Source organism: Castor canadensis, chromosome X (assembly GCF_047511655.1).
Source record: "Castor canadensis chromosome X, mCasCan1.hap1v2, whole genome shotgun sequence".
Classification (NCBI taxonomy): Eukaryota; Metazoa; Chordata; class Mammalia; order Rodentia; family Castoridae; genus Castor; species Castor canadensis.
In genome coordinates this window covers 133,120,083-133,136,053 of record NC_133405.1, presented here as the reverse complement: position 1 = coordinate 133,136,053, position 15,971 = coordinate 133,120,083, and the positions used below count along the sequence as shown (strand labels likewise).

At 39.2% G+C, this 15,971-nt stretch overlaps 1 protein-coding gene across 11 annotated transcripts in view; it reads left to right on the top strand.

Annotated features, from left to right (window-relative positions):
* The window catches only part of Frmpd4 (FERM and PDZ domain containing 4), a 763,802-nt gene that overhangs the window by 730,165 nt on the left and 17,666 nt on the right, over positions 1-15,971 (top strand). For all 11 annotated transcript variants that reach the window (XM_074064140.1, XM_074064139.1, XM_074064144.1 and 8 more), the window contains 5 exons: positions 31-138; positions 3,884-4,015; positions 6,088-6,207; positions 12,017-12,153; positions 15,064-15,190. In XM_074064140.1, the coding sequence (XP_073920241.1) occupies positions 31-138; positions 3,884-4,015; positions 6,088-6,207; positions 12,017-12,153; positions 15,064-15,190 (624 nt within the window). The remainder of the gene's footprint in view (positions 1-30; positions 139-3,883; positions 4,016-6,087; positions 6,208-12,016; positions 12,154-15,063; positions 15,191-15,971) is intronic.

The following is a 15,971-nucleotide window of genomic DNA, read 5'->3' as shown; positions in this document are numbered from 1 at the left end:
AAGCACCCCTCCCCTTTCTTTGTTAAACAGGAAACTGTTAAGGACAATTCACTTCTTTTTATGCCAAATGTTTTGAAAGTCTATCTGGAAAACGGGCAGACCAAATCCTTCCGCTTTGACTGCAGCACTTCTATAAAGGTAAGACTCCATCTAATCTCTGTGCCTGGACACAGACAGGTTCAGAGTGAAAGGCACACTGGGAGGCCAGTTGCATAGTTTGGTTGTGTAGGTTAGTTCCATATGAGGCCATGTATGAATGCTTAAAATCAAACCAACATAAAAAACTTAAACTAAGAAGGTTCTGCTCTTTTTTCCCACCACAATGTAGTATGCGATTAGGAAACACTATTAAGAAGCACTAGGGCTAGTCATTTTAATGCAACTGCAGAGTAATTAAAATAGTGTGACTGTCACCAAGAAGGCTTGGCACCCTGCCCAAAGCCGGCATGATTTCTCAGCAATGTCAGCCACCAAGAAGATTAAGATATTAGGTGTTAATTGAATATTTGCTATTTTGATGTCCAGCAAAAAACAAGGGGTAGAATAATGTGAAGATAACATTTACTTTCAATTGCTGTAGCCACTTTCATTAGAATGATACCTCACAAATCATAACTAAGGTGTGCTTCTTAGGAGGAGCAGAGGGGGGATAAAGAGCCATGAAGCAATTCTATGATTTCAGAGCCACAAGTGAGTTTTACATAATAGGTATTAGAGCAAAACATATGGGTTCTGCACCTCCCCACCCCCCCGCCCCGCCCATGCCTCTTTCCTGGAAAAAAGTGCATGTTCCCTTTTTTTTTTAATTGTACAAAAGTGTGTTCAGAAATTAATTGCTCCCTAATGCTTCATCAGCCTAAAATAGGCTTCCTTCAAATGGCACAGTAAAAACTGTTTTATGGAGGTAAAAATGTACCTAGTGATGATCTGTACAGTAATCTATCAAGAGAATATCAACTCTGTATTAAAAATGTCTATCAGTAGTCAATTCCTAATTCTTGGTGTTTTAGGTAAATTGGCATAGACCGCATGTGTCCAAGTGTTTCTGCAAAGGCCCACTCACTGTGTATTCTTGTCATGATATCAGCAAGCATCTTGTTTTGAATTTTCTTAAATATATAGTGATTCAATAGGCAATAGAGCAGACAATATTAGCATATTGATGTTGGAGCATTAAGTCATTCTTAATCATTCCACATGAGATGTTAACTTCCTTCATATAAAACTGCTAATTTTAAATGATGACTGGCAAAGTCTTTTTCCTTTTTTCCTATTAAATACCAATTTATGGTGAGCTGTTCATCTAATTATCAATCCACTAACCAAGAGGTCAGAAAACTTTCTGGAAAGGGCCATTTGACACCTATTCCAACTGCTTAGTTGTATTGTTGCATCGGAAAAACAGCCATAGATCCTCAGGTAAGATAGTTCAGTTGAAAGACTCCCAGAACTCAGTCATTTGCTATTTTCACAGTTACAGTTTATTACATCAAAAGGCCAGTAACTGGAATAGGCACATAAGCAGGGTCCAGAAGAGGATGGATGCAGAGCTTCCAGTTTTCCTTCCTTGTGGATTCTTATAGATAGTGCATGATTCTCCCAGAAATAAAGTATGACAATATGTATGGAAGTCTGCCAACCAAGAAAATTCACCCAAGCCTTGGTGCTCAGAGTTTTTACTGGGGGTTGGTCACGTACACACAGCCGACCAACCACATGGGTGACTTTAGTGTCTAGCCCCGCCAGAGAACAAGCTGAGATTGCATGGTCCAATGCCCCAGCTAAACAAAAACACTGGTGTCAGGCAGGCCATTCTAAGGGCTTAGAGGTTCCTTCACAAAGTGAGTGCAAAGTACCATATCTTTCTTTAGGCAAGGTTAATTCATTACTGCACAAGACATTATGTGAACAGTTGGCCACACCCATATTGGACCCATGGACCATGATTTACAGGCCCCAGAATCAGCCCATAGAGCTATAATATTGCAACTCTGACACAGTAGCCTTGCTCTGTGTTACCAACTGGTCAGCTTCTTGTCATTGGACTACTCTACCCCACCTGAAGATATAGGTAAAAACTCCAGTGTATTTCTTAACAGAAATAAATCTAAATTTAAGGAAGCTCTGTTGTTAACTCCCTCTGGCCTCTTTATTATAGGAATCCACACTAGACTGAGTTTGATTTCCCCAAGGATTGCAAGTGACAATGAGAAGACAGGGAGCAATGCAAAGAGTTCATATCAAATTCAAGTTATCTTATCTTGTTCCTAACAACCTTATTATCACAATAGACACTGGCTGGTAGGCGTAAAATAGAAATAGTGCAGTTATGAAAGGAAGATGACACTGTTTAATAAAATTTGCTAAAATTCTTGCTACAGAATTACAATAGGCAAAAACTATCACTATCACAGTTTTCCAGTGTCCTCCCTGGTGGTTGAAGAGAGTGTTTAAGTATGTGTTGCCATACAAAAGCTGGTTTTCTTTTCTCTTCTCTGGTCCTCATGCAAAAATTATAAAACAGAATCTTTTTATAAAATTCTACATTATCAAGGTATTTATGTTGAATGATTTTTCTTTAGGGGGTGGGTGGTGTATATTTTGTTTCAGTAGGGCTGAAGAAATTGAAAAAGGGCCACAAAGAAGAATCAAATAGCAGAACAGTCAGGGAAAGAAAACATGATATATGGCAAGGTTTTCCTACCTGGGTACTCTTGAGATTTTGCACCAGTTAATTCTTTGCAGTGGGCAAAGAATTACAATTACACCTACGCATTGTAAGATACTCAGCAGCATCCCTGGCCTCTACACACTTGGTGCCAGTGGCATCCTCAACCTCATTATGGCAACCAAAAATGTCTCCAGAAATTTCCAAATACTGCTGTGGAACAACCTTTCACTTGATTGAGAACCACCGCTCTACAGGATTTTTAGCATTTGAATATAAATTATCTTGAAGAGTTAAGTAGATGAAAAAAGTTAAGGTTGAAGAGATCAGTTTTGTATTGCAATAAACGTATTTGTGTGTGGAACACCTTTCTGGTTATAAATGTTTAATCCTGTAAAGGATTGTTGACAAAGATTGCTCGTTTCACCTTCCCAGAGGATGTAAAATAAACATATACTGTTATGGTGCCCTAACTCTGCCAAGTAGTATAATAAATGCTTTCTATATGTGAACTCATTTAATTCTTAGATATATTTCAAGACGGGCATTATCATTGCTCCCTATTCACAGATAGGGCAACTAAAATACTTCAAGTACAGTTAATAAGCAGGAGAATTGGGATTAGAAACCAGACTGTCTCTGGAGATTTTCTATCCCCACACTGCTCTTTCAGAAGGGTAGGCCAGGGCCAGAAAGCTGTTTCTGGGAAAATCCAGATAGCAAATATTTCAGGCTTCTCAGGCCAGTACTCAATGGTTAATGCAGTAAGCAAAAGCAGCCATGGACAAATAAAGAAACTGGCCCTCTGTATCCCAATAAAACTTTATTTACAGAACAGGTAGTGAGTTAGACTTGGCATGCAGGTTGTTTGGCCACCCCCTGAGGTAGAGCACTTTCAGAGCTGGTTTACTCACCACCTTACCTGCAAGAAAGCCAACTGGAACTGACTATGACACTGTTGATAGCCTTACAAGTTCCTCATCCAGCTCTTTAAATTATAACCTCTCCGCTTTAAACTCCATAAAGAGTTTAGATGATAGGGGAAGCCAGAAAAAGAACAAGAGGTCTCATTTGTATCATTAAGTTTCAGAATCAATCAAAGGTATACAATTTCAGGGCATAGAGCCTGAATATGTAACACTTTCTGGTCATGGTAGACTCCAAAAAAGGGCAGCCTTGATTTTGCTTTCATTGTGCCAATGTTTCCTTTGTAAGGATGTCATCTTAACCCTGCAAGAGAAGCTCTCCATCAAAGGCATTGAGCACTTCTCCCTCATGCTGGAGCAGAAGACAGAGGGGGCTGGAACCAAGCTGCTCTTGCTTCATGAACAAGAGACTCTAACTCAGGTCTGTGAAATGACCCCACCCCCACCCCAGTGGTGATGCTGCTAGTCAGAGCTGAGCCCCGGGCCATCCCAGAATGCCTCTCCAGTCCTTTCAATGTGGCTGCTGCAGCCCCTGGGGCCTTGCTGAGTGTGTCACTGGCTTCATAGTACACTTGACATCTCAAGGCAATGAACCCTTTTTGGTCACTCTTTCATAGATCATCAGTTGGTCTCCAAATTGTCATTCGAAGACTCATCAGTTATTCATTGGGACAACAGCTCTATAAAATTGTACTTGATGTTATAGCAATGGCTACCTTAACTGTTTTGGTCAGTGTTCTCTTGAAATCATTGAAAAGTAATGGTTTTTGAGATTTTATAAGTTAACCAAAATCATTTTAGATGTTTTAAATTCTGGATGCATACTTAAGACTATTTCGGGATGCCTAAAATCTCTACCCCATTCCTGCCTGCTATAAATATGTTATCTACCAATATGTCCCAGTTCCTGGACCAAGATGCCACCCCCATCTGTTCTCTGTGGAGGCAAACAGACTGCTTGCTACTGAATTCAGTGTAGCACACTCACTTGTCTTGTAATTCCACATAAGCAAGGATTCTTTGTTGGATGTCTAAGAGATCTCAACAAATACAGTTACGTAGGAGAGCTCAGTGATGAGAGAACTCTAGAGAAAGGGCATGAGGGGACACTAGGAGTTGAAGCATTAGGAAACCAAGAAAGCCAAAGATGGGTGGAGGGGTAGATAGTACCTGCACACTAAAGTGCTTCTTGGTTAGTGCATAATTAAAAGCTGGTGTCCTGCATATTGGGTCCTGTAAAGAGCCCTGATTCTCTTGACTCAGTCCAACTCAATATAATGAATTAGACAGTCATCATTGGTGTTAATTTCTATTCCTGCATCTAAACTTGACTTATTATTTCTATCAGATTTAAATCTACCTAGGTATTTTAAATCACTTGTAGTGCTTGTTCATTATCTTAACCTATGCGAAAACTCTCCTGGAAATTGGTGGTATATCTTATGCCTCCCTATACGGGGCAACCTCTGATGTGCACAAGCCCTCGTGGGGAAGCTCAGTGTCTGCCTTTGAGGTCCCCCAGAGGCAAAACTTAAGCCAAGGATTTGAATGCATGGAGTTTATTTTGGAGGAGATCTGAGGAAATTCTGGAAGAGGAGTAAGGGAAGAAAGATGAGAAAACTGGGACACCAATAAAGAATGTGTCATCAAGCCAATTTCCACTGTGGACAACTGGAACTCATCCTTCTTGGGAACTTTGGGTGACAGTGCAGAATACATGTCAGAGGTACCCCATGGTGGGGTACAGGACAGCAAAGCAGTTGTCAGCCAACGTGAAGTCTGCCATTGGCAGTGGGTTGTGCCTGAAGACACTGACTCCCTGGTCATTTGGGTTTGCCTTGGGCTTTCAGATGCTCACAGGTATTTGCAGTAAATAGCTTTCAGTCTGTGGCAGTAAGTGCCAAGGGGATAAGGGCAGGCAGCCAGTTGCTATGAGTCTAATAAAGTCCCCACAACTTTATCTCTCCCTTCATGCTTTCTCTCTAAACTTTATCTACTACATAGGCTTTATAGGAAACAATCATGCTGATTTAGAAGAACAAAGATTCTTTAAAAATTTCTTCTGATGCCCAATAATGAAACTTAAGAAAATTGATCTATACATCCTGAAACAAACTGGCTATATACCTTTGAAATCAATGCAATGTAATCGTTACAATTTCTGAGCAGGATAAAACTTGGTGTAATACCACTGTATGTGTGAATTATGAATGACCCTAAAATGGGTGCTCTCCACTCCTTTCCTGACCTGCTTCTCCTGAGAGCAGTTCCCTAATAAGTCCCTTGTATACAAACCCTCATTGCAGGGTCTGCTTCTGGGGAATCCAACCTAAGTCACAGGCAATGTGCAGTTTTCAGGGAATGAATATTTATGATAAACACAAAAAGAACTTTCACTGCTTTTTTTCTTGATATTTAAAGAAAATGGACTTTGCTTCTGTGTCCTTCAAGCCAGCACTGAAGGGTTCTTTTGTGATGGGTCTGTTCCTCCAGGTGACACAGAGACCCAGTTCCCATAAGATGAGGTGTCTTTTCAGAATCAGCTTTGTCCCAAAGGATCCAATTGACCTGCTAAGGAGAGATCCAGTTGCTTTTGAGTATCTCTATGTTCAGGTAGGTGAACATTTGGGCATGTTTCATGTGAACGTGGTAGGATGTATTAACCTTGGGTTTTTTCCCATAAATTTTCTAGTTAGAGATCTTCTTTCTCTTTCTCCGCCATCCTCAGCTCAATGAATCACAAAATGATTGTATGGTCCTCTTTTTATTTTTACATTTGATTTTGAAGTAATTTCACACTTTCAAAAATCTTGCAAGAGTTGTCATGTGTTCCCTCTACCCAGATTCACCAATGGTCAATATTTTACCACATTTACTTTATCATTAGTTTGGGACCTGTTCCCTGTCTCTCTTGCCACAGAAACACTCACACGTAATTTTCTAAACCCCATGAAAGTTACTTACCTATATCATGCGTGGTACTCCTAAATACACTATAATTTCTAATAACAGGACATTTCCTTATATAACCATTGTGTATTTAACAAAATCAAGAAATTTAACACTGATACATTTACATTATTTCATCTGTAGTCCATATCTAAATTATACATATTCAGCCTCAAATGTCATATCAGTTTTTTTCTAGAACAGGATGCACTGTAGGATTCCATTTTGCATTTTGTTTTCATATCTCTTTAGTCTCCTTAAATCTGAAACATTCCTTAGCCTTTCTTTGACTTTCATGAGAGTTTTAAAGAGTAACTGATCAGATACTCTGTAAAAATTTCTCAATTTGGGTTTCTCCCATGTTTTTTCATAATTAAACTGAGGTTATGAATTTTCAAGAGAACAACATGAGTGTCCTTGTATCCTCAATGTGTCTCATAAGGAGGCACATGATGGTAGTTTGTCCCCTTAATGGCAGGGCTAACTTTGACTCTTACTTGGACATTGTCCCCAAATTTATCCTCCCAAAAATTACTACTTTTCCTTTTGTAATGAATAACTTAATTTGTAGAGTCACTTTGCAACTCTTTTATTGTCCTACACCTCATCAAACTTTCACTCACTAATTTTAGTATTAATTGATGATTCTTACCCTAATCCATATTATCATGATGGCTAAAAATGATGTGTCTTAAAAATGATGTGGTCTTCCTTTATTAATTGGCATAATAGTATAAGAGTTTTCCCTTCTCCTTTATTTAGTAATTCACTTTATTTGGTACTTAGATTGCTCTGAAATATTGTGGTATTCATCATATTGGAATTAATAAATTTTATATGATAATATTTTAAGAGAACAGTATCATTTTAGATGGTGTATCAGGTTTTTTATTCTATGATATTATTCCTCCAAAATGAAAGCTTCCAGGAATGAGTGTCTGGCACACTTTGTCCCAAAGGAAATTTATGCAATTTGCTATTTGGGAGATGTTCCTTTATTTTTCTACAACTGCATCTTATTACGCTAACTTAAATTTCCAATATAATTGCAATGAACAGTCAAAACTCACTTACCTAATTCTTAGGAATCTAGTAATAGAACCACTCCAAAAGATTGTAAAACTCTATGTTACCTCTCCCTCCTCAAAAAAGGGAGAAAAATGAGACAAAAAAAGAGAAAAGGCACATGCTCTCCTTGACTGGGAACACCTCTATAAAACAAAGATTACTGGAGCCATATATAAAAAATAAAAAGCAAAGAAAGAGGAAAAAGAAATTAAAACAAACATTTGTTAATTCCAAATAGTTGATACACTGATATTTGTTGTATTTCAAAAGTTGGATAGGAAAAGAAAGTGGATATAAGATGGAAGAGAGATATAGATAAGCTACATGTTGGACGTGAGGAATGCTGACATAAATTAAAGTGACACTAAACCCTAGAGATTAGAATTGAAGTCAGAGAAAAAAGAAGCAGAATATACTAGAACATTCTAGCAGTGTAAGACCCATTAAACATTCCCTGCCTCAGTGGTCTTTGGAAGAGATTGGCTATTACAACTCAATAACATGACTAATGTTCATGCAGCTAACCCTGTATCACCAAGATAAGTCAAATCCTCTTCAGTATATACCCTGCTTATCAAGTAAAAAAAAAAAAAGTATAGTGTGTTTTCTTCTCCAAACAGTGTCATGACTTGGGTTTTCTAAATGTTAAACTTTGGTTACTTGGACCCCTCACTTAACAATATTTCCTGTTCCCCAACAGTCCAGAGAACCCAGCCAGATATGACTGCATGAAAAAAGGATCTAATTCTGAGCTAATCTGTTACTGCATCTTCTCTGTGTTCCTGCTGAGAACCAATCCAGGGCTGGGCCACTGCAGCTAAGACCATGTGCAGCATTTATTAGCTGATTAGTTGCAAATAAATAGTTACAGGTGCTGATCAGTACACAGCTGTAGACAGGGAGCTACATTTGATGTGTGTTCTCTATAATTACATACCCACCCTGATAGCAGGATGATGCTTGAAAACCATTTGACTCTCCTATTTAAACCGTACAAGTCCATTGCATTTATAAAAGAATAACATGACTGTGTTTCTCTCGAGGAAGAGACAAGGAGTACTGCTAAACCCAATTCTGTTTAAAGTGTTTTTATGCAAATCTAATGCATGGAGACCTTTCATATTTGAAAAACATCTTTTATACCCAGGGGACTGACCTCAGAACAGGAGATTCTGCCTGAAGATCTTGCCCAGGGAATGGCAGAAAACTACTGATGATGTTTCTGCTTTCCTGTCTTGGTTGTTGTGTGGGTGGGAGATTATCTACCTCTTCGAGGAGTAGCCAGAGGTGGGGATGGATAGCAATATATACTGGACAATAGAAACTCAAATAAAGCTACTATCATTTTATTTCTCCTCCGCTGAGAATAGGAAGTGAAAATATCTTTGTTTTGGACTCTTCTTTAGAATGCTGTATCACAGAACATGTGAGTTTAAAATAACAAATCTAATGTCAGTCAACAAGTCTGCAAATGGTGCCTGTGTGCCCATGTTGACTTTATATCTAAAAAGATATTATGAGATTAGCCTAGAAAATAAAAGAGTAAGCAGAAGAAATGTATATCACTTTACAAAAACAAAATCAATCAAATTTAGCAGGCTCCTAATAATTACAGTCGCCATTGACTAGATGAAGCATGGCAATGGAAAGAGAGATTTTGATCAGTTAATCTCCCAGTCATTAATGGACCGTAAGGTCTTTTACACATTTTAGCATATATATTAACAGTAAACTCTAATAACCGAGATTGTTCTAATTCATAATTATAATTGGCTATGCTGACATTTTCCTGTCCACTGTCTATTAAGGAAAAGATTACACCAGTTAGTAAACAGGACATGACCTAAGAGGTTCCAAATGCCTGCAAATACTTCAATAGTTTTGGTTTCCTTTTAAACATCTAATATGTCAGTTATCAATCAACTTTTGGTAGGCCTAAAGTGGAGCCTATTAGGATCTCTATGTAGGAAAACAGAGACCACCATTCACTTATGTAACTATTTTAAGTAATATATTTACGAGTAATAAAAGCATGATGAATACCAAAATATACATAATTCACATTTCATACTAATTCTCCAGAGTCAGTCTGAAATAATTATATAATTAAGTGACTAATACTTGCCTTGTAGAAAAATTCATAGAGAAGTCTGGTTAAATAGAGTAAAATAGCAATGGGAAAAATGGTTCCAGCCACAACTCTTAGGAGAAGAAACAGTGATGACTCATGTTTACAAAGCAAGCATGTTTCATTTTATTAAACATTTGTACAGCTGTCATGGCAACCTTGCAAATTAGTTGTTAACTTTCAAGTTAGTTGCTAACGCTCAAGTTACTTGTTCTTGAGAGCTCACCCGTTTTTCAGATAATAAAAGACTGAAAAGAAATGAAGTGCCACGTCTAGGTCATTTGACTAGTAGTTAACAGAGCCTAGAATCAAACCTGGGCTTTGCCTGTAAATTCTATCTGAAAATCCTCTTTCAAATCCATGATGCAGTAGCAGTCATTGAAGAAAACAATTTATCAAAATGGTTTCTCAAAAAACAGATGCTGTTCCTAGCCAAGTGGCTTCCTCCCCACAATCCCTCATAGCACTATGTAAAATGACACTATCTACACTGTTAACCCCTTGGAGCCCATATGGACAACCCTTAACACTTGGAAATAACTGGGAAAACCCAAGTCTAGTAAAAAAGAATGGCACCCTGGAGTTGCTCTCAGAGGCTGCCCTAACTCAGACCGCCCTAGCTCCCGCCTCAGAACAGACCGGCTTCCAACAAGGGTCCTGTGCATTTCAGGTAGCTTCAAGATTTTACAGGGAAACAAAGGTAAAAGACCACACAGGGATGGATGTGACTTGACGTGCATCTGTCACATGTGCACAATTCTGTACAGCGTGCATGTTAAGTGTGCAGTTGTCAATAATGCATGCAGAAGTCACACAGCAGAACGTGGTCACATGCAGTGATTACAGATGGGCTTCACTTGGAAGGATGCAAACAAATCATGATTCAGACTTCCATTTGAAATCTTTTTGGGACAAGGCAAAGAATAAAGAAAAGAAAGATGTAAGAAAGCAGCTTAGTACACTTTCTAGTTCAGGAACCCAGTTTCCTGTAAGAAAAATCAGTCGACACGTATGCAGAGTCTGCTTAAGTGGTTCTGTGCTTCCCATCCACATTGAGTTCCCTGCGCTGCTCCTAAGAGGGGAGGGAGAACATACAGGACCTTACTAGACCTTACACTTCATAACACACTCTCAGCCACTTGTTTGTTGTTTTTGTTTGTTTGTTTGTGACAGGTATCTCACTATGTTGCCCAGGATGTTCTGGAATTGGTGCGCTCAAGCTATCCTCTGGCCTCAGCCTCCCAAACAAGCATCTGGGACTACCAGGCACACATTACTGTGCCTGGCCTTCAGCCACTCTTTAATTTGACCCTTACAACAAACCCTGTGAATTAGATATCTCCATTTTAGATGAACAAACTAACGTGAAGAGATGTGGAATAATTCCCACAGAGTTACACATTTGAATTATCAGGACAGTGACCATTAAAATGAATGGAGGATTTTAATAGCTGTCTTTTATGGAGTGGTACCAGGATCCTGTGATAAAGTGTTTGTGCATCTCATCTAATCCTTGAGCCACTCCACTGAGGTAGTTTTATGAATCCCCATTGCACAGATGAGTAAACTGAGGCCAAGAGTTCTAGTAAATGGTATAAGGTTTCATACGCAGGTGGCCATTGGCAAAGTCACACTGCAGAGTCGGTGCTGCACACAATTGCCTTTCTAATTCTGCCTCCCTGAAGCTGCTCTGGACTATAAGGAGGGGGTAGACAATGATGTAGTTAGGGTGTAAAAGTGTTTACAGCTAACCAGATGCAGTCCTAACTGCTTCATAAGGTTAACTCACTTAGCCCTCACCACACCCTGTGATTAGGAGCACTGTTATCCCAGTTTACAGAAAGGGAAATTGAGGTACCGTCAAGTAAGGAACTTGCCCAATGTCACACCCCCTATGCAGTGCAGGAGCAAGTTTGGAACTTGTTTCAACTGCAGCAGCCTAACTCCAAAAGCCACATGACGCTATGGGTCCTTCCCGTGTTCAGCTGCAGCACCTGTGTTTGGAAATTTCATCCTATAAATTCCTAATTATTTTTACAAAAAGCTAAATATTTAAATAACAGCTTGTCGAACATGAAATGTTTTGTGTGGTCTCTGTGTTTGTGCATACAATTAAATACTGACTCGGTTCCAAGTAACGCGGTGGAGATGTTTCCACATTTAGCCTCCATGCCTTTGAAGTGAAGGTTGGAATGCTTGTGTCACCTGTTCCTCTAAGGCAGTGCGTTGGGTGGCCTATTCGCTGATGAGCTGCGCCCTCTGCTGGTCTCTTCACAGAGTTGTAATGATGTTGTTCAGGAGCGATTTGGGCCAGAGCTGAAATATGACATCGCCTTGAGACTGGCCGCATTACAAATGTACATCGCCACTGTTACCACCAAGCAGACACAGAAAATCTCCCTCAAATACATCGAGTAAGTGTTAACTCCCAGCACCATTTGGGAGACAAGGATGTTACATGTTTTTTTTTAATCTTTGTCTCTATTTCCAAAATTTATCTTATTTATGATAGAGGCATTTGTAAACCAGGTGCAAAATGCATGAATATCATGTTCCTTTGTGGTGGAAGAGATCCCTTTCTTACATAACCCACTTTTAGAAAATTATAGTTAAAATGAGGGTCATATTTAAAATGAAGTGTGTGTTTTAAATTCCTAAAGGGACTTGGTAACCAAGCCAAGCTTTAGTCTTGGCACCTTTCATACCTTAACCTGTTTAATTCTCACAACATCCCTATGAGGTCAATAGGACTTTAGCTTCATTGTATAGATGAAGAAACTGAGGCACAGAATGAATAACTTGCCCAAGTCACAGAGCTGTTTGCCAGAGAAGGCAGGATTCAACCCCAGGCAGTGGGATTTGTCACTGTGCTCTAGTTTATGTGATGTGTTTGGAAAGTGTCTGTATAGGTCTGAGATCCCTTTTAGGTAAGTCAGAATGTAGTATCAAAAGCAATAGGCCATATGTGTGGCTCATACCTGTAATTCCAGCTACTTGGGAGGTGGAGATCAGGAGGATTGTGGTTCAAAGCCATCCCGGGTAAAAAGTTAGGGACACCCCCACCATCTCAAGTCAGGTGTGTTAGTGTGCGTCTGTCATCCTAGCTGCCTGGGAAGTTATAGGTAGGAGGATCCCAGTCTGAGGCTGGCTCAGGGCAAAAATATGAGACCCTATCTGAAAAATAACTAAAAGCAAAAAAGGCTGGGGCATGGCTCAAGTGGTAGAGCACCTGCCTAGCAAGTACAAGGCCCTGAGTTCAAACCCCAGAACCACACACACACAAAAAAAAGTAATGGCTCACACCCTTAATCCCAGCACTCTGAAGGCTAAGACAGGAACATCACAAGTTCGAGGCTAGCCTAGGTGATACAGTAAGTTCCAGACCTGCCTGGGCTGCAAATGAGACCCTATCTCGGGAAAAAAAAAGTCACAGTCAGGAAACATGGTGTGTGTAGTAAAGAATTGTGAGTAGCTGGAAAGGATGCAACACACAAATTTGGCTCTGTGAATCACATCTTGTTTGGAAACTGAATGCTTCTGTTGATGAGTATGCCATTGAACTACTGCAGTATCTTGGTCCAAGGAAAATCCCCTTTTCCTAAAAAAGGACACTTTGTGTTGTCGTCTGCCCGTGAGTTTAAGGGTCATCCTTTAAAAGAGAACTCTGTCTCCTAGCAGGTGATTCAATAGTCTAAAGCAGAGAGCCAACTCACGTCTCAGAGCTTATGACCAGGCTGAAGCCACATCTCCATTTAACACTATAAGCCTTGGATCCTCTCCATCCCCATCTCCAAGAGATGTACAAATGAATTACAATCCCACCTTCCAAAGACGCCTCCCACAGGTTGCCTGTATGGTAACATGATACCAGGTTACCCCACCTGGGGACACAATGACTTTTCTGAACAGGTTCATGAGCCTGTGTTGGGAGGACTTGAGTTCCAATTTGCTGGCTTCAGTGCCACTGACTCCTGGCAACTTTCATTTTACTTGTTAGTGTTTAGGGATAAATCCTTGTGTGAAGTTTGAGTCTTTAGCGACAAATATTCATTAAACATTTTATAAAGCATTCACATTAGGATGGTAAAAAACCATGTATAAATTATAATTTGACCATCAAGGAACTTGTGGTGTTATTGTAAAGACAAGACATAAAGATATGAAAAGTAGTTTTAAAATAATAGTATAGGATTGGGAGTGCATAGCTCAGTGGTAGAGCACTTGCCTAGCATGCATGAGGCCCTGGATTCCCTCCACCCTCCACAGCACTGCAAAAAATAAAAATAATGATACAAGTAGGCCTGAAAGATCACTGTAAAGAGTGCCAAATGATGGGTAGTGACAATAAGAACGGGTACGGAAATAACATAGTGAACCCATTAATTTGTACAATTAATATTGTGTTGATAATTATAATAAATAATTATATAATTAATATGTTAATAATTATAATAAACAAAAGTCGTGTTCCTTAGCAAAGAATATAAATGGTGAATTGAGGGAAAGTTTTCTTTCAGAGAGGACCCAAAAAAGGAAAAATAATCAGAATCTTCTTGATGGTTTTCTTAATTTAGTCAACACTGGTTGGGCACACAACCAATCAAGATAGATTTCTAGAATTCAAAATATGGAATTTTCTTAGAAGAAAGCTGTAGTCATTGCTGGGGAAATGGGCTCTTGGCAAAAATACAATAAGCAAGAACCATTTGGGTATTTGTTCCTTATATATCCATACCCATGTGTGATGTTGTATCTTCCTGTCAGTACAGACACACTTGAAGGACATGAACCTCCCTCACCTTCAAAAGAAATGAACAAACAAGAAATGTTGATAGAAGGAGTTAGACAGACATGAATTGGCTGGGACAAAAGAGAGCTGTGTTCCTAGAAAAATAGCCATTGATGAAGGAGAAGGATAGAGAGGACAGTTTGGAGACATGAAGAAGTTGCATCGACCCTTCTAAGAGCAGAGAAAGGCAGAATCGGAATCAGCAAAGAGATGGACAGAAATTGGTGTTGGAAGTAGAAACTCAGACATATGAATGAATTTAAGAGATTCAGAAGTGGGTTGGAAAAAGCATCTCTTCCATTTCCATTGATCCCCTTGTCCCCATGTGTCTCCTCAGCATTCTTTCTGAAGAGTAAGGAAGGTGTTTTAAATGCAAACAGGATCAAATAACATGCTTCATGAGTGTGAATTAAAAGTTGCTTCCCTGCCTTTTCAAGAGTTCATTTGTTCCAGCAAACACCAGTCAGAGTGCCATGTTGTCTTACATAACTAATCATCACAAGAATTGGAAGTTAAGATCTGCTTTTTATTACAGGAAAGAATGGGGATTAGAGACTTTTCTTCCCTCTGCTGTGCTGCAGAGCATGAAAGAGAAGAACATCAAGAAAGCACTTTCACACCTTGTCAAGGCAAATCAAAACTTGGTACCACCCGGTAAAAAGGTATCGCATTTGCATCTTAATAGAAAATAAATTTTAAGAAGAGAGGTTTGCATGCATTTTTAAAAATGCTTAAAATTAGTCCATGCATAATATACTTAGCACCATGTTTTCAAAAGACAGTAACATTGTATAACTTTTTCAAACTGTTAACATATTTCTAAGACTAATGAAAATTAAGTATTCTTAGGGAAACATGTTTGTTTCTCACAGTAGTATGGAATGTGTGTGTTCAAGTGGTCACACAAGACAACCTTGCATGGCCTCTGAGACCTTGTGATTAGAGTATAGAATTGCAAGATAATTCTACGTTTCCATCATGTTTTTATTTACTGCTCAAGCCTGCTTAAATGCACAGCAGCCAGCAAGGGGCCCTGCAGGCCAGGTGCTGTAGTAATTAAACCAGGATTTCTCTGCTGTGGCACTGTTGACATTTGATAACAGATCATTCCTGTTGAGCAGTTGGGGGAGCTGTCCTGGACATTGTGGGGTTTATAGCAGCATCCAACTAGATGCCAGGATCACTTTTCCCCTAATTATGACACATACACAAAAAATGTCTCCAAACATTATCAAATGTGCCCTGGGGAACAAAATCACTCCCCCACCCCGACAGTCATTGGATTAAATCCCACTTTTAGAGGAAATATAAAATTACTTCTGTCAGTCATCATTAGTTTTAAAATCTTTGTGGTTTTGTTGTTGTTTTCATTAAGTAGGAGAAACACAAAGGACATTTTAAAAAGTACTGTTGGTCAGAAAAGAAAGGTGTGGTTTATAAATA